Raw genomic sequence first — 25,888 nt, 5'->3', positions numbered from 1 at the left:
CATCGTTCTTAAATTATACCTTAGTAAAGTTGATTTTAAAAGTTAAACACATACACTTTGCTGGAAAATGATCCTGTAGTGTTTATGCCTTTATATGAATTTAGCTAATGCATTCTCTCCCCAGGGCCCTTTGCACTTTAGGATATAACTGATGATGTGAAAGGTACCAGCGAGGAAGTACAGGATGGGAATCTGGGGATGGAAGCACCTTCCTGCTTTCAGGAGGTGACACAGGCGCTCCTTATTCATAAGGCTGAGCTTGGCTTCAGATAAATAATCAGAAAGTCGTTTGTGCGAGATTTTTTTTTTTTTTTTTTTTTTTTTTGAGACGGAGTTTTGCTCTGTCGCCCGGGCTGGAGTGCAGTGGCCAGATCTCAGCTCACTGCAAGCTCCGCCTCCTGGGTTTACGCCATTCTCCTGCCTCAGCCTCCCGAGTAGCTGGGACTACAGGCGCCCGCCACCTCGCCCGGCTAGTTTTTTGTGTTTTTTAGTAGAGACGGGGTTTCACCGGGTTAGCCAGGATGGTCTCGATCTCCTGACCTCGTGATCCGCCCGTCTCGGCCTCCCAAAGTGCTGGGATTACAGGCTTGAGCCATCGCGCCCGGCCCCTTGTGCGAGATTTTAAGAAGAGGATCCGAACTGGGACTTAGTAACTAACTCTGAAACTGCCACCTGCACTCTCTGAACTTCACGTCAAGTCAATACTCTGTATGCTATAATTCCATCTTTCATTAAAAAGCAGGTCTACTAAGGGACCCGATTTCCATAAAATAAATGTGCTTTTTACAATGCTTGATTTGCAAGTCAGTTTCAAAAATAATTTGGCAAAGGTATCAGGGTTATTTTTACAAGATTAAAAAATCAGTATTCAATAAATTATTCACTTTGACTTTTTTTCTAACCTGTCTGTGACATGTGTGTCCTTTGATCCACACACACACCCTGGCCAGTAGGAAACAGGCACACTCTGCTGGTGGCAGAGGGATGGGGACTGGAACCTGATCTTGGACCTTCCCTGTCTCACCTAGCTCAGCCCCCATCCTATCATGGGCTGCAGCCAAGTGGCCTTCCAGGGTTGCACTGGAAGGAGCCACAGCCCTTCCATGGAGCCATCCCAGACACAGCTCCTCCACAGAGGCCTGGTCTCAGCCCTGGAGGCCAGAAATGTGCTTCACCCACTGGCCTGCCATGGTCCAGGCAACAGAAGAGCTTTTGACTGAGAAGTAGAAACTAGGTTGTTCAGATCAGATCTCTGTTTTAGACTCCAGTACCCTAATGATGAATTTCAAAAATTAAATATTCCCTAACAAACCTCCAAGACTCTTTTTTTGGGTCAATTAAAATACAGTGGAATGTGAGAGCACATGTCAGAATTCTCCAGCCTACGTTTACTGTTGTTGTTGTTTTGAGACACAGTCTCACTCTATTGCCCAGGCTGAAGTGCAGTGGCACAAACTCGGCTCACTGCAATATCTGCCTTTCAGGTTCAAGTGATTCTCCTGCCTCAGCCTCCTGAGTAGCTAGGACTATAGGCGCGTGCCACCATGCCCGGCTGATTTTTGTATTTTTAGTAGAGACAGGGTTTCACCATGTTGGCCAGGCTGGACAGGCTGGTCTTGAATTCCTGACCTCAGGTGATCTGCCTGCTTTGGCCTCCCAAAGTGCTGGGATTACAGGCGTGAGCTACCGTGTCTGGCCCAGCCTACTTTTATACTGTGAACAAAACTTCTTAGAATTACCAACTTAAGTACAACAGAAGCTTTTGAAATTAACTGGGGGGAAATTGAGTTGCTAAGTAAGGAGGAGTAAGAGCAAGAAGATCAGAAGGAACCACAACATTGAAAATGATCAAAAGGAAAGAAAATCAGGAAATTGTTCCGTGCCATACCTTCATTTCATAGGGGAAGAACTAAGGACTACAGAATTCAGGTCACCCTGACAGGACCTTATGTCCCTCCTTGTCGCCTGACCTCTCCCTGTGAGTCTCAGTGGTCCTGGTCCCACAGCAGGTGCTTGGGGACCCAGAAGGAGCCCAGGTCTCCTGACACCCAGCTCCGCTCTTATTGGGTCCCTGAATCTGGAATGTTTACTCATATTGGGGGAATTTTATATTCTTTTTCCAAAAGTTGACATCCAGCTAGGATCTGCCCTTCCTGAGAGCTTGTCACTGTCCTTTCTCTCCTCCCTGCCTGTACTCCTGCTCGCTTGGGACTCACACTCTTTGCAAAAAAGCATGTTTCACCCAGGGCTGTTTTGTAACTAGAGCAGGGAGTCCTTGCCTTTCATTCTGATGCATTCCCCAAAAGCAGAAAAGTGTTGTGCAATGGGAGTTTGCATTTCTGACCAAAGACTCCGCAGCAAAGAAATCATGGAAACAAACAATATGTCCTTAAACCAAGACGTAACACTGTAAACCTCTACTGTCTTATAAAGTAACAATGCTGTGCTTTGAGTAGCCAGACCACATAGTAGCTGGACTCTAGACCCTAAGCAGGGATGAGGTCAGTGGCTGCTGGTCTGGGCCTTCCCCCAGAAGGAAGCCAAGAGATCAAATTTTGTTTTTAAGTTCTATGAATCCCAGACATTTTTGTAAAAAAAACTTTTTATGAGATAGAGTCTCACCCTGTCACCCAGGCTGGAGTGCAGTGGCACGATCTCAGCTCACTGCAACCTCCACGTCCCAGTTTCAAGCAATTCTCGTGCCTCAGACTCCCAAGTAGCTGGGATTACAGGTGTGTGCCACCATGCCCAGCTAATTTTTGTATTTTTAGTAGAGATGGGTTTCACCATGTTGGCCAGGCTGGTCTCGAACGCCTGACCTCAAGTGATCTACCCGCCTCGGCCTCCCAAAGTGCTGGGATTACAGGCATGAGCCACCATGCCTGGCTTTGTAAAAATTTTTTAAAGCTAATTTGCTTGTTTAAAAAACTAAATCCAGATTGGTAAGTTTTTTTTTAACTAAAAAAAAATTGTGAATAAGTTGTAAAGCTTTTGATAAGTTCAGTGGCTCCTATAGACAGCCAATAAATTGCTAAGTCCCAAAGTATTGCAAGATTCTGGAGAGTACTTTGTTCATACTTTGAAGAATATGCCTGATTACAAGGAAAAACAAATTACTGAAGGCTTGAAATGATGAGGTTGTTTCCATTTACTTGCACATAAAATAATGTATCTAAAACATCCAGCAACTCTCAAAAGAAGGGAGTAAAAAGCTTTTGAGAAATCAGATACAATTCATTCCAATTCAACTTGCAAATTCACAACAATCAGTCTTGCATTTTATACATCTTGAACCAAACCATGACTTTGAATAAAGGCTTCATTTAAAAACCTAACCTATGTAAGGTGGGTGTTAATGTTCTTTTAAAGCAACGTTCCTGTTCTAGTTGGAGGGAACTTCCCTAGGTCCTGCAGCATAAACCAGTGCCTGTCAACCAGGGAGTGTCAGGAGGATGTGCTGCTTCCTGCCGCCTCCCGCACAGGGAGCCAGGCTGTGCTGAATTGAGATGTTCTAGGAAGGAGGAAGGTGTATGTGAGAAGGTGTATGTGAGAAGGTGTGGCGTCCACAACAAAACTAATAAAGCATTCGCAACCTGAGGTGACATGGTTTTGCTGTGTCCCCACCCAAATCTCATCTTGAGTTCCCGCATGTTGTGGGAGGTAATTGAATCACAGGGATGGGTCTTTCTCATGCTGTTCTCGTGATAGTGAATAAGTCTCACAAGATCTGATGGTTTCATATGGGGGAGTTTCCCTGCACAAGCTCTCTTCTCTTGTCTGCCACCACGTGAGATGTGCCTTTCACCTTCCACCATGATTGTGAGGCCTCCCCCGCCATATGGAACTGTCAGTTCATTAAACCTCTTTCTTTTGTAAATTGCCCAGTCTTGGGTATGTCTTTATCAGCAGGATGAAAACAGACTAATGCATTTGGAAACCAAGAGGCTCATGGTGTTCAGGACACACTGTCCCCAGTTATAGCACCTTGGCATTTCAGAAAATCGCAGAAGCAGGAAGGCCCCTCTCACTTTCCCCTCCTTGCCCTTCTCTCCTGGGGCAGGTTATAAGATCCTCATTTGGGAGAGTCTGTCCCAGTACTTGGAGGAAAGGAACATCCTTGTCTCTGAAGACACATAGCACAGAGAAGAATCGGATCGAACAGACCTTGCTCAGTGCCCCCAGTGTATCACCATTAGCTCGCTCCTGGTTTGTCTAATCACCTCCTCCACCACTATCCACTCTTCATCAAACCAAACTACAAAATACCCAAGTTTGCCTGTTTCTTTGGGTCTTCCTTTCCTTATGATGGCTCCTGTGTCACACGAAACACGTACTCAATATGTGTGCCTGCTTTCCTCTTGTTACAGGGAAGGGCCCCAGCCATGAACCTAGCAACGGGTGAGGAAAGAAATCTTTCCTTCCCTACTGATATGGTTTGGCTGTGTCCCCACTCAAATCTCATCTTGAATTGTAGTTCCCACAATCCCCACGTGTTATGGGAGGCACCCAGTGGGAGATAATTGAATCATGGGGGCAGTTTCCCCCCATACAGCTCTCATGGTAGTGAGTAAGTCTCATGAGACCTGATAGTGAATAAGGGGAAACCCCTTTTGCTTGCTTCTCATTTTTCTCTCTTGTCTGCTGCCATGTGAGACGTGCTGTCCGCCTTCTGACATGGTTGTGAGGCCTCCCCAGGCAGGTGGAACTGTGAGGCCATTAAAATTCTTTCTCTCTAGTCTTGGGTATGTCTTTATCAGCAGCATGAAAACGGACTAATACACCTACCAGGCCCAGGATTTCTTTAGCAATAAAGTGATCCATTCACCCCCAAGAAGTGGGTGGAGCTGGGAAAGGCCAGACCAACCATTCGGAATACTGTTTTTGATCTGCCCCCAGGACATGAGGATTGGCAGGGGCTGAGGGGAGTCCTCACCTCTGGCAAGGTGAACTGGAGCCCAAAGCGGGACTCCAGGCTCAGTAGAGGAACTGGAGAGCAAGCCAGGAAAGGCAGACAGAGCAGACTTGCATGCTAGGGTGGGAGAGGGCACACGGCCTCCCAGACCCTGATGAGCTGAGCCCAGTGAAAACGATGCCAGGCCTCACCTGCCTGTGCTCACCGGCTGGTGGCAGGGAGGGCTGAGCAGGTGTTGAGGTGCTCACAGGTGAGTAGGAGAGGAAAGGCAGGTGTCGACCTAAAGGCAATCACAAAAGAGAAATGCATTGAGAGTTGTAGCAGTGTATCCATCAAAAAGGAAGCTCATCTTTTACTGGGTGTCTAATTGTTTTAGACTTGACACTGCATTTGCTGCACTGATTTCTTCTTCTAACCCTTCAAGCTTGTTAAAACAGGGACTCTATTTTCTTCTCCTTTGGTCAGTGCAGGGCAGCAGGGCTCACTTGCTAAGTGCTTACTGACAGATGTAAGTTTATGGTTAGAGATATGAACCCGCTTGCTCTTCTGAGCCTCTGTGATTGTAATTTGGTCCTTTGCTGTCATTAGAATCATCTGGGGAGATTTTTGTAACTCCTGCTACTCAGGCCACACCTCCTATACTTAAATCAGTATGCTTGGAGTTGGGGCTCCAGACACTGGAATTGTTTCAAACTCCCCCGGTGACTGCACTAGCAGTCAAGTTTGAGAACCACCGGCACGGTAAAAATCTTCCCTCAGCCTGAGCAGCCCATTAGCTTCACCTAGGGAGCTTTAACAATCACCAATGCCTAGGCCTCCCCACCCCCCATCCAGTGTTCTGACTTAATTAGCGTGGGGTGGGGCCCCTGGAACAACATTCTAACAGCTTCCCAGGTGATTAGAATGCACAGCTAGGATGAGCTTCTCCTCCGAAGCGTGAAGACCCACAGGATACTGCAGAGTTGCTGGGGCTGGCCCTGCCCAAATTCTCGCTTAAAACCCCCAACTTCCAATGACACTGTGGACCTCCTCTAGTGTTATTATAAGGTTTACAAATTTCTATGCCACCTATCAGACCATTTTTTAAGGATCAAATAAAAGTTTCCATGACTTTTATAGTTCTTTCCCTGTGCTTTTTTATCATGATATTGAAAAACGACAGTGAAAAGCAACCAAGGCATTTCAGCCAGCATGCTGTTGACTAGCTCATGCAGTTACCACCAAAGCACACGGGTGGGACCCAGAGCGTCCGTCTGTGCCCACTAACGGGGACAGAAACCTACCGCGTTCGAGTTTTGACATATTTCTCGCAGTTGTTGAAAACTATGAGGCATGAAATCCAGATTTATGACTTTTTAAAAAGTTATTTGTGGATTCCCAAGACGATTATGTTCCCATCACTTATGTAGCCTTAAAAAAAAAAAAAAGAAAAAGAAAAAAAACTCAAATGATGCTGAAAAAAAAATCCAAGTTTGGCGCTCACTGAGTTCCAATGTCAGTTGTCTGAAGCGCATTCAGAGAAAGTCAGGGGGAAAAAAATGCATTCTGCCTTCCTTTAACTGCTAGTTTGTCATGGAGAACAGAAAGTCCCATTTGTATGTGGCTTTTGGAAAAGCTAAGCCGGGAGCGATTATCCTGATGCACTTTTACTTTTTGCATAAAATAAGAATTTGAGGAGGATGTCCCGGGAGAGTGAGCCACTTCTCATTTCCCAGGCCTCGCCTGCCGTCCTCTTTGACAACATCATAGATTTTATTTTTGCTGGGAATCCCATTATCAAAGCAATGTCCCCTCACACACACACATTGCCAGGTAAACCATAGGGGGTGGGGGGGCAGTTCATGGTTGCCTTAATACACCCTGTCCTCTGCCATCACCTCCTGTTTTGTCTGGATAAGTTCTTTGGCAGTTCTCTCAACTTTTATTTCTGAAACATCCTAAAACATCTCAGTGTTAAAACCAAGGCTGATTATATAAACCATACTCCCATGCCTGACAACACATGTTTTTGTCTGAGGCCTTTACTGCCAAGAGCCATAAGGACCCTCTAAGTCATGTTCACTATTTTTACTGGCCTTGAGAGTCTCCTTGCTTTGACATGCTCTTGTCTCCGTTGTCAGACTGTTAAATGCTCATGCTTCTAGTTCTCTTAAATAGATGCAGATGTGTGGGGCTGGGTTGCCACTGAGCCTTCTTCTCTTCTGCAAGAGCTGGGATAGGGACAGAAGGTGGTTTGGAAAACACAAGCCACCTTGATTTTAGGCAAACTCTAAGTTACAATCAGGTACCTTCATTTATAACATTTAACTTTTTCTTACCCTGTTGAAGCCATGTTGTTGGCTACTCATTAGAATATCCTTTTATAACTTACCTTAAATCTCACGACTTGTTCCAACCACCCCAGAGTCTGGCGTCAACTGTCATTGCGTGCTGCTCTGGCCAGCCTTTCTGGTCGTCTTCCTCCAGTCTGTTTCCTTTCTGCAATGACAAAATTGCCCAGGGAAAGGAAAAAGAACAGCATCTGTCGTCTTTTTATCTCCCTGGTTTAAGGCTTTCTTTTCCCCCATGATGAAAAACTATAATCATGCTGCTTAGAAAGTACAGACCCCTAGGCCCACTTACAAGAGAGGGATGGGTTTTCAAGTCTGTTATCTCTACTTTCCCAGAGCCCGGGGGTCTCCCAGGCCAGAAGTTGACAGAACTGTCTTCATACACTTGAGACAACATCATGCCCATTTCCTTAAAACTAAGAACATAAGATGCTGATTTTTCTTACAAAAAAAAAAAAAACCTTTCTTGTTCTTTCAAAAACTGTTTCACTGACAGCGTTTCATATTACAAAATTGAAACTTGGAACTTTTGAACTGCAAATTTAGCAGAAAATGAAGCCATGCTCTTGTGGCTTTGCTTGTCACCTCTGTTCAGATGCCTCCCAGACCCCTCTCTAGCTGCAAACTGCATGCAGAACTGTTCCTCTGAAAGAAAACAAACTCCTGTTTTTCCTACTACGGCTACTGCTACTACTATGCTACACACACACACACACACACACACACACAGAGAAAGAGAGAGAGAGAAAACACTTCTGACACCAAATGTAGGGTTTTTTCACACCAAACAATTCTGCAGTTCACTGCAGACACCAGCCGAGTGTCCTACAATCCAATTCTGACACCACCTGTCTGGAGTTAGCAGGTGAAGGACTCAGCCCCACAAGCCTGCCCCCCTCCTCATGCCAACTGCATGTCCCAGGTCTCCCTTCTAACTGACCAGCGGTAAATCAGGGGTTCCTACGAACCCCTCCTGGGATTTGTAACTTGCTAGAGCAGCTCACAAAACTCAGAGAATCACTTAACATTGACCAATTCATCACCAACGATATTATGAAAGGATGTAAAAGAACAGCCAGAGAAGAAGTGCACAGGGCCCGGGGCCAGGCAGCGGAGCACACTGAGCTTCCATGCCCTCTCAGGGGGCATCACCTCTTGCACCAGAATGTGTTCAACCCCAAAGCTCCCGAACCCTGTAATGTCAGGATTTTTAAGGAGCTTCATTACATAGGCAGTATTGATGAAATCATTGGCCACTGAGTGAACCCCAGACTTTGTGGGGGTGGGGCTGAAAGTTCCAGCACTCCGAAGATCTGGCACTTTCCTCTGGCACTCAGCCCTCAGCCTCTGGGAGCCACCTCACTAGCATACACTTAGGTAGGGTTGGAGAGGGCTTGTGATAAATGATGAAGGACCTTCTTCTGCCTGCATCGCTAGGGGAATTCCAAGGGTTCTAGGGGCTCAGTGCTAGGAACCCGGGGCAGAAACCAAATACATATTTCTTGTTACAGCAGTGTCACCCCCTCACTCTGCCTAATTTGGTGACTAGCTGCCCCATCAGATTATGCCTATTTAAGCCAAGCCCCATCCCCATGGCCAACCTCCTCTCCTTCCCAGCCAGCCCACTTCCCGGGCGTAATAACTCTTCTGTCCCTGGCTGGAGAGTTGTACTGAGGCTTTCAGCCTCCTCCACATGCCACCTGCCAGTGTTGCTGCCTGTCTTTTGAGGGCTGCTTGAGGTTCACTACCCCTTTCTCCATTACCTCTGCGACCTGGCTAATCCACATCCTCCCCGACCCGTGCTCTTCAGCACCAGTGCCTGCCCTGCTCGGCACGTGTCCTCATCCCTGCAGCCTCCACCCTGGTCTTCCTGACCCCCACTGCCTCCAGCACCGCTGGTTGTGGACCTGCTCTGGCTCTCTCTGCCCAGCTGGCTGGCCTGCCTCTGTTCCAACCTCCCCTGCCTGGCCTGGTGTTCTGGGCGCCTCCTCCACTCACATGGCCGCTTCACCTGCTTTTGCTGTCGGTGCTTTCCATGTCCTGCTCCTTCTCCCAGCTGGTGGTGCCTCCGAGAAGAGGACTGAGAACCACCTGTGACCCCCGCAATTTCACGGGCATGGTGGGAGCAAAGGCAGAGGGTGTGAGTTTAGTGGGCGTACGCCACTCTTTCAAGAAGTTTTGCTACAAAAAGATGCAAAGGAAGTGAAGAGGGAAGGGGTTTGCAGGGTGGGAGAAATAACAGCATTTTTGTTGTTGGTTATTTTGACTGTTTTGAGCCAAAACATAACAAACAAGACAGAAGGAAGACCTGATGGAGCATGTCCTTGAGAAGATGAGAGGAACGGGGTTGGCCTGGTGGGAGATCGGCCTTCCATATGGGGGTTGTGGGGGTTCCTGCCCAGCAGCCTGGGGTTCTGGGGAAGGCAGGCCTGCAGCAGGTGTCAGGTGCTGGGGAGCAGGAGACATCTGTTACTTCACTGTCCTCAGTGGGGAGCCATGGCTGAGCGTGAGAAAGGGCTTATAGGCTGAAGGCCAGGCAGGTGGGAATGGGCAGTGAGGAGTCGGGGACGAGCCAGGTAGAAAGAGTGGTTAGAAACACAGAGGGCCACACGGCCAACGGTCAGGGGACTAGCACACCAGCCAGACCCACCCACAGCGCTGCCCGTGCAGAGACGCTTGGCATCTGAATTTAACCCGGGTTTGACTGAGCCCAACGTGGAGAGAAGGGCCAGGGAGTCACAGAGGGGTGGTGGGCTGTGTGCTGGTTTAGGGGCTAGGACATGCAGGGGTGAAGGCGGGAGGCAATCGCGTCCACTGGGCAGGGGCCCGGGGCTGCTGACAAGGGGAGAGGTGGTAGCTACAGAGGAAGCTGCTCGGGATTCTGCAGTTCCCCAGGGAGAGAGGAGCCCAAGAGACTGAGGGCTGAGGGGATTGGAAGGGGCACCTGTGGATGTCCTGAGACTTCCAGGAAGTGGGACGCGATCAGTGACGCAGGCAGACAGCATCCTCAGGGCCGAGAGGAATGACAGGAGCAGCGAGGTGAAGTGGGCGGCCCTGTCTGGCACCACGGGGCTTGGAGCTGTCTTGTGGAGGGCAAGGGAACAGGATGCTTTGAGGGGGCAGCCAGGAGCAGGGATGGTTTAGACTGCAAATGGAAAAGGTCTCATGCAGAGTTTCAGGAGCCTTCACGTCTTCCTGGTCTGAAGACCTTTTTTATTTTTACCGGATTGAGGTGATTATCAGAATAGTTAATGGTGTGCTCCGTTCCTATTTCTCTAGTTTTTCTAAGGTCCAGGGACTGCAGGCATCATTATTCCTTCTCCCTGGTGCCAATGACCAGTTAATTCCAACTTTGATGGACTCAGTGCAGGCCACATTGTCACGTGTAACTCTACACTGAGAATTATTTTAGAAAGTTAAACTCCTCAAAATGTTTTGTTTTTCCAAATGGTGGCCTCTGGGTCTGCCTTCACCTCTTTTGCAATGATCAGTACTAGGATCTGCTTTCGGAAACAGTTGTGCAGAGCCGGGGCTTTCACCAAAGCTTGGCCGCTTAGACAGGACTCACGATGGAGGACGGTCAGGTGTCCCAGGTTTCAGATGCCTGCATCCTCCCGTGGGTAGTGAGGGGCCTGCCTCCTTTATAGCTTTCCACTGCCAGGCTGGCACCCCCTCTCCTCACCCCCATCTCCTCCAGAGGAAGACCAACTTAATCAAATCTTATCACAACTATAGCTGCCTCCTGGAGAAAGCCTGCCTTCTGTCCCCCGCTTGTCCCTCCCTACGTGGAGGCGGGCCCTTTGTCCAGTGCCCATGTGGCTCGGTGGATGGTCTTTCTAAGTCATCAGAGGATATTAGCAAACACACGTGTCCGCTGGCCTAAGGCCCAATCTGCAGGCAGCCTTATGAATAATCAGCGTGACTTGTCTGTGTAGTTCAATGCCTATGTCTGCCTCTCAGTTGGTATTGAACCTGGGGGAAAAAAAGATGGATTATTCATTGGAAACCTCAAAACCTCGACAGCTGAGCTTTCTTACAAATGCCTGTGTGGCCCCCGAGGTATCTAGTGTTCACCTCCCCGTTTGCACACAGGAAGCCAGTCACATTACTGTATTCCTGGTGAGTTTGACTTTTCATTCTGTCTTGAATCTCCCTCCCTCCCCCAACCCCATACCCTACCCTACTTCATTCCTTTTTCTTGGGTTGTCCTGATCTCAGCCCCTCCGCCTGTCCTGCACGTTGCCTGAAAAGTGAGTCTCTTGACACCCGGATCCCCCCATGGCCTCGTCTGCTCAGGTTTCTGAGGTCCCCAGTGACCATGCTCACACTGTGTCATCACGAGTGGCCTGGTCCACACCTCATCACTTGGCGTGCGCGTAAATGTTTTAGCAAGTTAGCTCTTGCAATTATGGCCTGCCGAACCCCTCGCCCCTCACTCCCAGTGACCCTGCGCTGCGCTCACGCGTGCCGTGGGCCTTCAGACACCCAGGTCTCAGGACCTGAGGGGCTCCTGTGTGCTTTCCGCGAGGAACCGTCTTTCTGCTCACGACTCCATATCACATTCCAACATCATGAAGTCCTCCCTAAATGCCCCAAGCCCACTCCGGCTCCCACTTTTCTGTCCGTGAAACGTCTGTAACTTCTAGAGTGTCGTGAAGAAGCAAAGACTGTGTCCCTCCATTTTTGTATCCTCAGAACTTAGCCTGATACTCACAGTGAAATGAGTTCACTTAACGACACAGCAAACGAATGTGCAGGTACTTCTGCAGGGAGTGCTGTGGGGATGAGTGCCCTGGTTCTGTGGCTCAGCCCTGAGCTGGGGTCAGGAGGCAGGCGCTGGGAAGAGGATTTTGTGTCTTAGGAAGCACAGGAAGGCCTTTCCAGGATCCAGGAAAAAATGGAAAGTAGACCAACGTGAGTGTTAAAAGAACACATTTTATTTTATCTTTTAAATGTATGTACACAGTACAATTGACTGTTTTGTATACAATTATATGAGTTTTAACACATATAGATTAGTGTCACCACTAATTATAAGATTGTAGGGAACTGGGGGAAAAAAGGCGTGCATGAAGGAATGATATGGCGTATTTGGGGGACAGAGAACAGGCTTGATGAGGACAGAGTCTATTTAAAAGAGACAGTGGACACTGCGATTGGAAGGGAAGGCGGGGTGGGGTTTTAGAGGACCCCGAGTGCTGGGCTACAGGATTCAATAAAGTTATTAATGAGATTGTCCGCATTGTGGATTCAGAAATATTTATGTCATACCTTGAGGAGGGTGTGAGTACATTGTGCTGATGATTGCATAACTCTGACTAGACTAAGAACCACTGAGTTGCACCCAGGATTTGCATTACTGAGCGCTTTACCAGTTAGGAACGTTTCGCGTACTCCATACTTTAAATCTAAGGTGCCTTGACTGTAAGGCCTGCCGGTGTTTCCTGGACCGCTCAGAGGAGAATGCTGTGAGTAAGAACTACAGCCCTGTAAGACACGCCCTGTATTGTTGTTGAGATGGGAAAGTGCATCTTAAAACTGTTAGAGAGGGCCGGGCGCGGTGGCTCAAGCCTGTAATCCCAGCACTTTGGGAGGCCGAGACGGGTGGATCACAAGGTCAGGAGATCGAGACCATCCTGGCTAACACGGTGAAACCCCGTCTCTACTAAAAAATACAAAAAACTAGCCGGGCGAGGTGGCGGGCGCCTGTGGTCCCAGCTACTCGGGAGGCTGAGCCAGGAGAATGGCGGGAACCCGGGAGGCGGAGTTTGCAGTGAGCTGAGATCTCAAAAAAAAAAAACTGTTCGAGAGCCAAGAAGTGACTTTAAAGGGTGAGCTCTACCTAGAGGGAGAAGCAAATGCACTAATTGAAATCCAACACCCTGGGCTGGAGTCAATGAACCGTTATCCGAACCGTCAGCCACCCGTGGGGCTTCCCTTCGTGGTGATGGATAAATAGCTGGGATTCCTTGAAGCTAGAAGCCGCGGGGAAATTCTGTTCTGCTTTGTCAACAACACAGTCTGCCTTAACGGACTTGTAGGTAAATAGATTTGGAGAGTCTGAGCTAAAACCCATTAAATCAGATGAAGACACAAACGCAAGCACAGGCAGTGTGTTTTAAAGCAAAGCTAATGTCCCTTCGGCCTTAACTGACAGACTTGCCTAGCAGTCCTCACCCTCTGCAGCCCAGGGCTCCTAGGAGGAGCTCAGGGCAGAGAAGGTCCTCTGGCTTCTGCCACTGCCTCCGCAGCTTACATGTACACATCAGTGTATATCCATGGGTATGAAATGGTCATTTTCTGTTGCCATTAGCAGAGGAAAGCAGGAACTCTTTCAAACCCCACCCCAAATTCACTCTGACTATCGAGCAGTCCTGTTTATTTTGGAGGCCACTTAACCCTGGAGCAGCCCATAAGCTCCACTTAATCCCCTTTTCTTTCATGATTTCTTTTAAAGAGACATCTTGGGTTCTGTCGGGGAACATTCGTGCTTCATTGAAAAACTCCATTTGAGGCCTGCTCACAGCCTGCCAGCTTATCTGCTTGCAGCCTTCATTGCTTAGGAGCTGTTTTACAGCTTCGTAAGTTGTAAAGAGCTGCTGGCGATGCAAACGGGCCTGTCTGTGGGCAGGAAATGAATTCTGTCTAGTAGAGGGAATGCTCCCTACCTTGTAGGAAAGCCAACTTTTTTTTGTCCATTCGCAAGTTTATTTCAGTATTTCTCATCTATAAATGTGTTCTTCAGATTGTCCTTTGAACCAGTTATAGCATCTGAGTTAAGTAAAATGAATACACTGTGTTTATTTTATCCCTGTATGAAAGCTATGTTTTTTGTTTTTTGTTTTTTTGAGACGGAGTCTCGCTCTGTCGCCCAGGCTGGAGTGCAGTGGCGCGATCTCAGCTCACTGCAACCTCCTCCTCCTGGGTTCACGCCATTCTTCTGCCTCAGCCTCCCGAAAGTTATGATTTTTTAAAAAATTATCTTTTAACTGTTTTTAGCTAGAAACTCCTGGGTCAACATATAAATAGATGAGCCTGGTTATCTCTGAGGTTCTCATTGAGATAACAACAAAAATAAAACAGCACAACGCCACCCAGCTATCGTTCCCCGACTTACGCCTGTCCCCTCCACATGTCCTGCATGCACTTCTGTTTCTGGGGTGTGTGCGTGCGTGTGTGTGTGTGTGCGTGTGTATGTAAAGGTTTGCAGTGAAATTAGAATCATTGGTTTTTTGTTGGGGGTGGGGAGTTGTTTTGTTTTGAGACAGGGTCTCACTTTGTCGCCCAGGCTGGAGTGCAGTGTCACAATCACAGTTCACTGCAGCCTCAACCTCCCGGGCTCAAGTGATCCTCCCACCTCAGCCTCCCAAGTAGTAGGAACTATAGGCATGTGACACCATGGCGGACTTGCTTATCTATCTATCTATCTATCTATCTATCTATCTATCTATCTATCTATCTATCTATCTATCTAGACAGGTTCTCCCTATGTTCCCCAGGCTGGTCTCAAACTCCTGGACTTAAGCAGTCCAATTGCCTCAGCCTCCCAAAGTGCTGGGATTACAGCTGTTAGCCACTTAGCCCAGCTGAAATCAGAGTTTAGAGCACATTGCTGTAAATTGCGATTACCAAGGGGATTGAAAAATCAATGAAAATAATCAACAGCAAGTTGACTTCAGAATCTGTGCCTTTAAGGCTTTTCCCCTTGATCTCCAGGTAACACGTAGGCTCTCTGGCGAGAGCCAGTGGTGACACAGTGAGAACACCGTCTGCTGCATCTAATGTTTACAGCTTGTAATTCACAACTAACTTTTAAAAAAGTGCCAGTGCTGGGGAAGTGGTGCTTTGCTGGATAGGAAAATTGGCCAAGATCAGAATTCTGAAGGCAATGTCACGGCACAAAGAAACTAGCTACTGAAATCACATCCTAAACATCCGAGAGGTTGACTTCCTTTTCCACTGCATTAGAAAAAGGTTTATTTACTGCTTATCCATACAGTAAGATAGAGATTTGATCTCATTTTTTGGTTAAGAACAACCATATCAAATTGTGTGTGTGTGTGTATGTGTGTGCATTTTACAGAATTTTTATTTTTATTTTTATTTTATTTTTTTTGAGTCTCACTCTGTCGCCCAGGCTGGAGCGCAGTGGCCGGATCTCAGCTCACTGCAAGCTCCGCCTCCTGGGTCCACGCCATTCTCCTGCCTCAGCCTCCCGAGCAGCTGGGACCACAGGCGCCCACCACCTCGCCAGGCTAGCTTTTTGTATTTTTTTTTTGGTAGACAGGGTTTCACCATGTTAGCCAGGATGGTCTTGATCTCCTGACCTCGTGATCCGCCCGTCTCGGCCTCCCAAAGTGCTGGGATTACAGGCTTGAGCCACCGCACCCGGCCTAGACCAGAATTTTTAAAAATACACAGAGAACTCTTCACAGTTGTTAACTCTGGTAAATGGCGGGGGAGGCGGGGTGAGAACTGATCATAGTCTCAACGATGAAGAAGATATTTCCAAAAATAGGTGGATTATTTAAAATTATTATTATTAGGATACTTTGGGCTTCTAGAAACAAAAACTTAACAAAAAAGTCACTTAAAGAATTTAGGTATTTTTTTTTCTGACATAAAAACAAAATAAAGGATGATTTCAGTTTGGTCCGTCAGTAGCTTAGAAGTGTTTTTCAGGACCCAGAGCTTTCCGCCTTCCCGCTGGGCCATTTTCAGCGTGTCTCGTGGCCTCGGGGGGCTTCAGTGATCCAGGCGTCACATTAGACATGACAGTGTCAAGTAAAGAAGAGAAGTATTTCTGCTTATGCATCTGTTTATAATAGTGAGAAAAACTCCCTCAGAATCCCACCAGCGACTGATTCTCAGGTCGCACTGGCCAGGATTGAGGCCAGCTGTGCCATGCTTAGCTCAGTCATTTGCATTGTCATCACTGTGATTAGCTTGGACCAATCCTGGGACTTCTCCTTGGGCTTGAACACATGGCCAGGTGGAGGTTGGTGCCCCCAGAAAAAGTCTTTGTTCTGCCAACAAAGAAGACACAGACAACAGTGTCTAACAGGAAAAGCCCCTTTTTACTTTATACCCTTCCATAGTATTGCTTCAACAATCAAATACGCTTATTTTTTTATTTTATTTTTACTTTTATTTTATTTTTTGAGACAGAGTCCTACTGTGTCACCCCGGCTGCAGCACAGTGGTACCATCTCTGCTCACTGCAACCTCTGCCTCCTGGATTCAAGCGATTCTCCTGCCTCAGCCTCCTGAGTAGCTGGGATTACAGGCGCCCGCCATCATGCCCAACTAGTTTTTGTATTTTTAGTAGAGATGGGCTTTCTCCATGTTGGTCAGACCAGTCTCGAACTCCTGACCTCAAGTGATCCACTCACCTCGGCCTCCCAAAGTGCTGGGATTATGCTGGGATTAGAGGCGTGAGCTACTGCGCCTGGCCTTTTTTTTTCTTACATAGAGTTTTGCTCTTGTTGACCAGGCTGGAGTGCAGTGGCACGGTCTCGGCTTACTGCAAGCTCCACCTCCCAGGTTCACACCGTTCTCCTGCCTCAGCTTCCTGAGTAACTGGGACTACAGGCGCTTACCACCATGCCCGGCTAATTTTTTGTATTTTTAGTAGAGACAGGGTTTCACTGTGTTAGCCAGGATGATTTTGATCTCCTGACCTCATGATCCACCCACCTCAGCCTCCCAAAGTGCTGGGATTACAGGCGTGAGCCACCACACCCGGTCCCACGCCTGGCTAATTTTTTGTATTTTTAGTAGAGACAGAGTTTCACTGTGTTAGCCAGGATGATCTTGATCTCCTGACCTTGTGATCTGCCCACCTCAGCCTCCCAAAGTGCTGGGATTACAGGCATGAGCCACCGTGCCTGGCCAAATACTTTCATAGTGAACTTTCTGAATGTGTGTGTGTCCTACTTTAAGACGAAAGATATTCTTTCTTGATCCCATTTCCATGCAGCTTGGCCCCATGATTCTAGGGACCATGGCTTTTTCTCGCAGTGTGATTCACAATTTGCCAAAGCAAATCTCTTGTCTTGCATCAGCTCAGTCTCTTTGTCTGCAAATTAAATCAATAGCCCTTTTTACAGCCTATCTCCCAGGACATATTGCTAAAAATACTCACAAAGTCACCATCCAGGAAGAATGATTTGCCCCTGCTGCCACTGTCTCCTGGAAGTCACATGAAAGTTGCTGAGGCTGGGTATTTATTATGCTGTAAAATTCAATGCAAGGGAAGAGAAAAAGCAAATTCCATGAGCAGATTTAAGTGTATTGGGTCTAATCCATTGATGCTGGAGCTATATTTTCACAGTAGGATCGTCTTTTGTTAAATATTAGAGTAGTATGAAAACCTAGCAGAAAAACAGTTCACTGTTTCTCTGATTTTGTGAGCGATGTGGGCTGTGGGACTTACTCTTTGCTGCTCTTCCCCCAACTCCACCCTACCCCTACCTCCAAGGTCAACCTTGTCTGCTGCCCCTGACTAAGATGACCCCAACCTCACTGCACCCCAGGTTATACTCCTCTGAGAACGCCCCTTCATCCCTACCCCCACATACATCCCCTCAAATCTCTAATTTGTGTGAACCATTCATTTCAGATATTGCAGGGAAAATATGCAAAACAAAATGTGGACGGCACATAACCCACAGCAGCTCTCAGAGGGTGTTTATACTCAAAAAGAAGTCTTTACCAAGCCATAGTTAGGAAAATGCATGTTCAGAATGACTGGGCCTTCCCGCAGCCCTGTGGGTCAGCCAGATGACCACACGCTGCCAGAATGAGAGGCAGAGCAGCTTCACATCCCTGTTTCTGAAATGTTTCCCAACAGCTCATTGAAACAACCTCGAGACACCTCTCTCCCGCAAACCTGGTGTGTTTTGGGAACGGCTCTAGGGATTCTCCTTCTGCATTGCCTCACTGTCCCTTTCCCCGTCCAAACCAGGGTATTGGATTTACAGCATTTCTTAGATTCTACAAAAGTCCTTTTCTGCCAAGAGCCTGGAGCACGCTGGATTGAATGACTCTCTTCCAGCACAGCCGGCATTTGCAGTGCATTAGAATCTTGCCGTCACTGGCACACGTCACCAAGTTACTTTAGCCGGAGTTCAGCCTAGCTACGGCTCTGCTCTGCTCTGCTAACAGTTGCTTTCCAATATTTTGTTTGAGGATTTGTAGTAATTCAAAGGCCTACACTTTTTTTTTTTTTTTCTAATTTATTTCCTTGGAGTTTTACTCATGGATACTTCAGAAAATGTCAGTTTTATGTCATTAATGTCATCATCTTCTCTGGGTTCTCAGAATTCGAAATTCACAGGAGCATGGCAGCCTTACATTCAGTCTTTTTTTTTTTTACCCAAAAAAGGAAGTAAACCGGAACAGTTCACCGACGCTATGGAGACTGAAGTGGCCCCACCTCTGTAATTCTCTGTCTGTCTGCCCCACAGCTGTGCCGAAGGGACTGCCACTTGTCTGCAGGGCCGTACCGCGGAACCCTCTTTGCCGACCAGCCAGTGATGTTTGTCTCGCCTGCCAGCAGCCCCCCAGTGGCCAAGCTCTGTGAACTAGTCCACCTGTGCGGAGGCCGGGTCAGCCAAGTCCCCCGCCAGGCCAGCATCGTCATCGGGCCCTACAGCGGAAAGAAGAAAGCAACAGTCAAGTATCTGTCGGAGAAATGGGTCTTAGGTAAGAACCTAGGCACAGAGACGCTGTTGTGTGGTCCAGATCTATGAACAGGTTTGCAGGGAGGGCGGCGTCACGCTCACACCCCCTTCCACACAGCTGGGGCACCTGGGTTGATGTCCCAGCCTCCAGCATCTGCCCTGGGAGCGTCATGTGGTCACCCTTGGCATTCCCGCTCCTTGCTGTCAGCAGCAGCACAGTTCACAAGGAAATGGGAACTCTAACTGGACCGCCCACTTGACTTTCCTGGCTTGTGTGAAAAACCCAGTCCACCCAAAGCCACCCCAAGCCGCCCCTGTGGACGCAGGCTCTCCAGGCACCCACTTAGACCCTCCCTCCCCAGTGCCTCCCTGTCCTACTTCAAGAGTCCCTGGCAGCGCCCGGCGTTAGGGCCCAATCCCCCGTCCCTGTCATCCCCTCTCCCAGGTACATCTCATGATCACTCCGTCTGCTCCTGTGCTCGAAGGGCGTTAAAGTCGTAAAAGGACTCCATCTTTTATTTCACAAAGTGAGCACAGTGTGACCGTAATGTCCCGCGCTGGCATTCATGGAGTTGCGCCAGGTGCCATGTGCAATTCTGGGGAGGAAGAGGTGGTAGGAGCTGTGCTGTTGGCGGGGGAGGCTGGACCCACGCCACGCTCACACGCGGGCTCCGGGGGAGGCTGGACCCACGCCACGCTCACACGCGGGCTCCAGGAGACTTGCAGGGGATCCCCGGAGAAGGGGGCTGAGGAAGAGTGTGAAGCAAGGCTGGCCTGGGGGATGCGGACGAGGCAGGGGCAGCATCTGTGCCACAACTTACGCATCCTGCGGTGGAGTCACGCGTGGCAGGACAAGCCTAGGGCTCCACTGTGGGTGAACCCCACATCCTCCTCCACAGGGTTGTGATAAAGGTGTTAGTTTGCTTGGGCTGCCATCACAAAATACTACAGGCTGGGTGGCTTCAACAACACGCATGGTCTGTCAGTTCTGGAGGCTGGAGGTCTAAGAGGGGGTATCTGCAGCGTTGGTTTCTCCTGAGCTTGCAGAGGGCTGCCTTCTTCCTGCAACCTCATGAAGCCTTTCCTCCATGCACACACATCTCTGGTGTCTCCGTGTGTGTCCGAATTTTCTCTTCTCTAAGGATACCAATCAGATTGGATTAGGGCTCACCCAGTGGCATAGTTTTATTTGCTTTTATTTATTTTTTTGAGACAGTGTCTCGCTGTGTCACCCAGGCTGGAGTGCAGTAGCACGATCACGGCTTACTGCAGCCTCAACCTCTCTGGCTCAAGTGATTCTCCTGCCTCAGCCTCCCAAGTAGCTGGAACTACAGGTGCATGCCACCACGCCCAGCTTTTTTTTTTTTTTTTTTGTAGAAATGGGGTTTCCCTGTGTTGCCCAGGATGGTCTCAAACTCCAGGGCTCAAGCGATCCTCCTGCTTTGGTTTCCCAAATGCTGGGATTATGGGTGTGAGCCACTGCACCCGGCCCCAGTGGCATCATTTTAACTTGTCTTAGTCAAGGCGCCATCTCCAAATACAGTCTCATCCTGAGTTACTGAGGGTTAAGACATCGACATATGAATTTTGGCCAGACACAATTCAACCCATAACAACGAATCACTCCAGTTTCAGCACCTGGGGCCAAGTTCCTTCCCTGGCTTTAGAGGTGCATCCTCTCTCTCTCTCTCTCTCTGCCATTCTCTCATTCTTTTTCTCTCTCTTTGCTTCCATCTCTTTCCATGTTTCTTATTCAGTCTCCTTTCTTAGTACTTCTGCGTGTCTCTAAATCCTAAACTTCTGGCTTTTCTCACCCCCTGCTAAACATTATCCTTTAATAGACAAGTAGATACTGTGTTTGTCCAAGTTACATTCATAGCTAACTATGGACATTTTACAAACATCTCTTACATGATTGATGGTCATCCTTTCATGTATTTTAAAAGCATGGCAATCAAAAGTAATTTTTTACTCTGGCGCAGAGTAATTCATCTTTTGCCTGGAAACTAACTTTCAAAAACAAAAACTATGATTTTAGCTACAGTCCAAAAGCTAAGAGGCTGTTTACTGTTTTCTAAATGCCAAGAACATAACCTTCAAAACATCCTATGTTCTGAAACAGAGGTTGTTGTTTTGTTTTTTTGGAAAAGTGTATTATCAAAATTCCACTGACTGCAGAACAGAACTGGGCCTGAAGGCGTGTCTGGCCAGCTGACGGAACTGTGCACACGATTGATATCCACGGTGCCTACCAACAGGCAGTCTTTTTGGAGTTTGGAAAGCGTGTGCCGTGCAGGGCCCAAGCCTGCCTCTGTTTCCAGGTTGGGTGGCTCTGACGGCTCCTTCCTGTGGCTCCTGCATCCTTGTGTGGAGTCACGCTTGCTCGGCGGCTGCTCACTTCCTCCGGTTGTTTTGCTGCTGGGCTCTCCCGCCCGTGGGTTTTCAGGAGGTGAATGTCTATCTGCTTAACCCCAAGTCTTCGTTCCCACATAGCCCTTCAGAGTGCTCTGACTTCCAGGGCTGGGCCACAGGCCCCAGCCTCTTTTTCTTTCCTCCTGTAACGTGTGTCCTGTTTCTGATTGCTCACCAATTATGCCATCTGCGTGTGCCCTTGGTAACATCTGGGTATTGTGTGTGCTGCAGCCTTCACCCATGTGAGACAAGCCCCCTCACTCGCCGGCCACCGGACCCCAGTGTAGTGGGCGTCTCCAGTACCAGGCTCTCCAGCCCACACTCTCTGGGATGTAAGATCACATAGTTTGCAAGTATTTATTGGCTTGTTATTTTTCTTTTTGTGAATTGAATTCCAATCCAGTAGCTGCAGCTATGTACAAATAAAGGAGGGTTTATTTTTCTGTCCGTACATACTTCTGGCCTTTCTCACCCTCTGCTAACCATTATCCTTTAACGGACAAGTAGATTTTTTTGTATTTTTCTCTTTGTGAATTGAATTCCAATCCAGTAGCTGCAGCTATGTACAAATAAAGGAAGGTTTATTTTTCTGTCCATACATACACTTGTAAACCTACAGAACACACGGTCCAGGGCATTGCATTTCCTGCCTCATCCAGGTCCAGGTTGGCCATTTGCTTATTCTCTAACCAGAAGCAAAACAAATAAATTTTTTTTTTTTTTTTTTTTTTTCTGAGATGGAGTCTCGTTCTGTCACCAGGCTGGAGTGTGCAGTGGCAAGATCTCAACTCACTGCAACCTCCACCTCTTGGATTCAAGTGATTCTCCTGCCTCAGCCTTCCCAGTAGCTGGCACCTGCCACCATGCCTAGGTAATTTTTGTATTTTTGGTAGAGATGAGGTTTCACCATGTTTGCCAGGCTGGTCTCAAACTCCCAACCTCAAGTGATCCTCCTGCCCCAGCCTCCCAAAGTGCTGGGATTACAGGCGTGAGCCACTGTGCCTAGCTGAAATCACCTATTTTCTGTGGAATGCATTTACTTCATATATGAAACAGAGTGATAACCTCTACCTTGCTTACCCCACATGTTGGTTAAAGGAGAAAACACAGAGAGTGCAAATGCCCTGTGGCAGACATAGGCTTGTGAAGTATGACAGATAGACAATATCCATGGATGTGTCCTCATCATCCCTTCAACAAAGCACATTGTGTCTTTTGGAGACTTTTTTTCCTCCCATTAATTTCCATGATAACAAATGCTTCTCTGGACAATATTTCATTCTCAAAATATCACAATATTGAAAAACTAGGAATATATCAAACCATTTTAAAGCATCAAATTGAAAGAAAAAGTTATTTTGTTTAAATTATGAAAAGACAATACTCCAAAAAAATCAACTAAATTTATTCAAACTGGAATATCAGCTGCTGTGTAAGATAGGTCCCTGGGCATCTGTGTAAGATAGGGCCCCTGGGCATCTGTGTAAGATAGGTCCCTGGGCATCTGTGTAAGATAGGGCCCCGGGCATCTGTGTAAGATAGGTCCCTGGGCATCTGTGTAAGATAGGGCCCCGGGCATCTGTGTAAGATAGGTCCCTGGGCATCTGTGTAAGATAGGGCCCCTGGGCATCTGTGTAAGATAGGTCCCTGGGCATCTGTGTAAGATAGGGCCCCTGGGCATCTAAGAGGAATTTGAGCCAGGCATGGTGGCCCATGCCTGTTGTCCTAGCTACATGGGAGCTTGGCTTGAGCCCAGAAGTTCAAGGCTGCAGTGAGCTATGATCCCACCGCTGTACTCCAGCCTAGGCAACAGAGCAAGACCCCATCTCTAAAAAGGAAAAAAAAAAGAATCATTTTTCAGTACCTTCATATTGTTTCTGTATCTTACAGTCTTGTTTTGGAGATGTCGTAAAGTCACGGGGGTGGAGAACCAGGAGTTTTTTTTTAGCCACTAGGCACCTCTCTGAGAAGTTTCTTTTCTTTTCCTTTCTTTATTACTATTAGTTTTTTTTTTGGCCAGAGGAGTGAAAGGAAGGTAGGCACTAAAAGCACAGCTCTTCCCCTGGGACTGCAGCATCCTAGCACCACCGTCCTCCCGCAAGCCTTTTGTTCCTGCATGGTCTGTATCTCAAGACCAACAACTCCGTATCTACAAACATAAAAATTGTTAGTGATTATTTTACTTGTAAGAATTTCTTTCGAGCTCAGCTCTGAGGTGACCCTCAGCTTGCCCACCACCCCAGCTGCCCCACCTTGCTGGCAGAGAACAGGGGGTGGAGGTGTGAAGTCACCAAGCAGGGCTCAGCATACAAAATGTAAGCCACACCTCACTCACTTGCTCCCTGGAGAATTTCATCCGCGCCGCATTGCCTAATAACGGGGTTATCGGAAAGGTCATGATTACGTTCCCTATTCATTCCCTGGAGTCTTTTTTCCCTGAAACTGGATTGTACTTGGGCCAAGATTCTTGATGAATCATTCAACCAGAAGGAGAAATGGGGTTGTTGTTGGTTTTTTTTTTTCTTTTTTTCTTTTTGAGAGAGAGCACATTTGTGGGTGGTTGAATATGGAAAAAAATAAACAGGAAAACAAAAATGAAATTCCCGGCCCTAGGAAATAAAATGTTACCTTTACCTGATATTGGTAACATATTATATTTGAAAGCATTTGCTAATGATTGCATTTTCCCCCCAACACTCCCATGACATATAATTCCCATTTTACAAGTCATGAAACGAAGACCCTGGGGTCTGAAGGAACTTGGCTGGGGTGAGGATGTTAGCCCTTGGGTGGGGCTCTGAGCCCCGGCACGGTCCTCAAGGGTCTGTGACATTTGTGCTGTGGTCAGCTCTGTGCACTCTTCCCTCCCTGCTGCTGTTATCACGAAAGGCTGGCTTGGCCTTTCTCATAGGCGTATTTCCACTCTCAGGCGCCCCTTTATTATCTGGGCTCCATTCAAGTGATAAGACATACATTTATGCTATTGTGGGAACATAATGTAATATTCTCAACAGCATTGCCAAAAAAAAAAAAGTTTAGCCTCCGCGTGATTTCCTTATAACTTATAAAGAAAATTTGGTTTGAACATGTCCCCATGTCGATGTTTTCAGGAAAAAGATCCGATAGCATGCAGGCCTTCTCATGCTGGCCTGGCTCTTTCATTGTTTCCCCTAAGGACTGACCAGAAAAATGCACGATGCTCCCATGGGGCCACTCGGGAGGCCTCAGGCCTTCAGGCTTCCTGATTCAATAGGATACATGAGGCTTCATCAGAGTCACCGCAGTCCACATTTCCATTGCCTCAATAAGGAACCAGTCTCAGAGAGGGAAGGCTGTCTGCAGAAGTTGTGGCAAGTGGCAGAGAGGAGAGTGAGGATGGGGACTGCCCCCTTCCAGCCCCTCTTCTCCAAGGACAGCCTCATTTTATCCCCACCCAGGTTTCCACACCCAGGAACTCAGCAACCAATCAGAAAATGTTTGTAGATTTCGAAGACACAATTCAGACAATATGAAGAATTATTTTTCCTTTGAGTTGTTCTCAAAACAGATGAACTCTACCAGGATATAAATGAATGAGAACTAAAACTGGTGGAATTTGCTAATGTCAACATCTGATATGTTTAGGCTTTTAAATATGTATATACAGCCAGGCGCAGTGGCCCATGCCTGTAATCTCAGCACTTTAGGGGGCCAAGGCAGGTGGGTCGTTTGAGCCCAGCAGTTCAAGTCCAGCCTGGGCAACATGGTGAAATCTCGTCTATACAAAAAATTACAATAATTAGTGGGTATGCTGGTGCAAGCCTATAGTTCCAGCTACATGGGAGGCTAAGGTGGAGGATCACCTGAGCTCAGGGAGGTCAGTGCTACAGTGAGCTGTGATCACACCACTGCATTCCAGCCTGTGCAACAGAGTGAGACTCTGTCTCAAAAAAATATATAAGTATATATATAAATAACTATATATATATATATAACTATATATATATAACTATATATATATATATAACTATATATATATAGTTTAAAAATTAACTGCTAGCTCCTAAAACTGTATTTCACCATTAGCTTTGGAAAGGTTTGCCCAGAAAATGAATTTCTAAGCACTCCCTTTATTGCATTTATTGGTCAAACTAATGGTCCTAGATGGTTATCTTTGAAATTTCCTAAACTTTTGAGTCCCTGTCGTTAAACTTATGCCAACAGAACTCAACTCACTGGATGTGAATTGTATCAGAGATGTAAAGGTTTAAAAGCATAGGCCGGGCGTGGTGGCTCACGCCTGTAATCCCAGCACTTTGGGAGGCCCAGGCAGGTTGATCACCTGAGGTCAGGAGTTCAGACCAGCCTGGCCGACATGGTGAAACCCCCGTCTGTACTAAAAATACAAAATTAGCCGGGCCTGGTGGTGTGTGCCTGTCCTCTCAGCTACTCAGGAGGCTGAGACAGGAGAATTGCTTGAACCTGTGAGGCAGAGGTTGCAGTGAGCTGAGATTGCACCACTGCTCTCCAGCCAGGGCAATAAGAGCAAAACTCCCATCTTGAAAAAAAAA

The 25,888-nt window shown here is 47.5% G+C and overlaps 1 protein-coding gene across 2 annotated transcripts in view; it reads left to right on the top strand.

The window, feature by feature from the left end:
• Positions 1-25,888, top strand: part of MCPH1 (microcephalin 1) — a 241,277-nt gene that overhangs the window by 198,206 nt on the left and 17,183 nt on the right. For both annotated transcript variants that reach the window (XM_023219099.3, XM_023219098.2), the window contains exon 13: positions 18,711-18,948. In XM_023219099.3, coding sequence (XP_023074867.2) covers positions 18,711-18,948 — 238 coding nt within the window. The remainder of the gene's footprint in view (positions 1-18,710; positions 18,949-25,888) is intronic.

This window comes from Piliocolobus tephrosceles, chromosome 7 (assembly GCF_002776525.5).
Source record: "Piliocolobus tephrosceles isolate RC106 chromosome 7, ASM277652v3, whole genome shotgun sequence".
NCBI classification, from domain to species: Eukaryota; Metazoa; Chordata; class Mammalia; order Primates; family Cercopithecidae; genus Piliocolobus; species Piliocolobus tephrosceles.
Note: the sequence above shows the minus strand (reverse complement) of the source record. Positions and strands in the feature narration are given on the sequence as shown.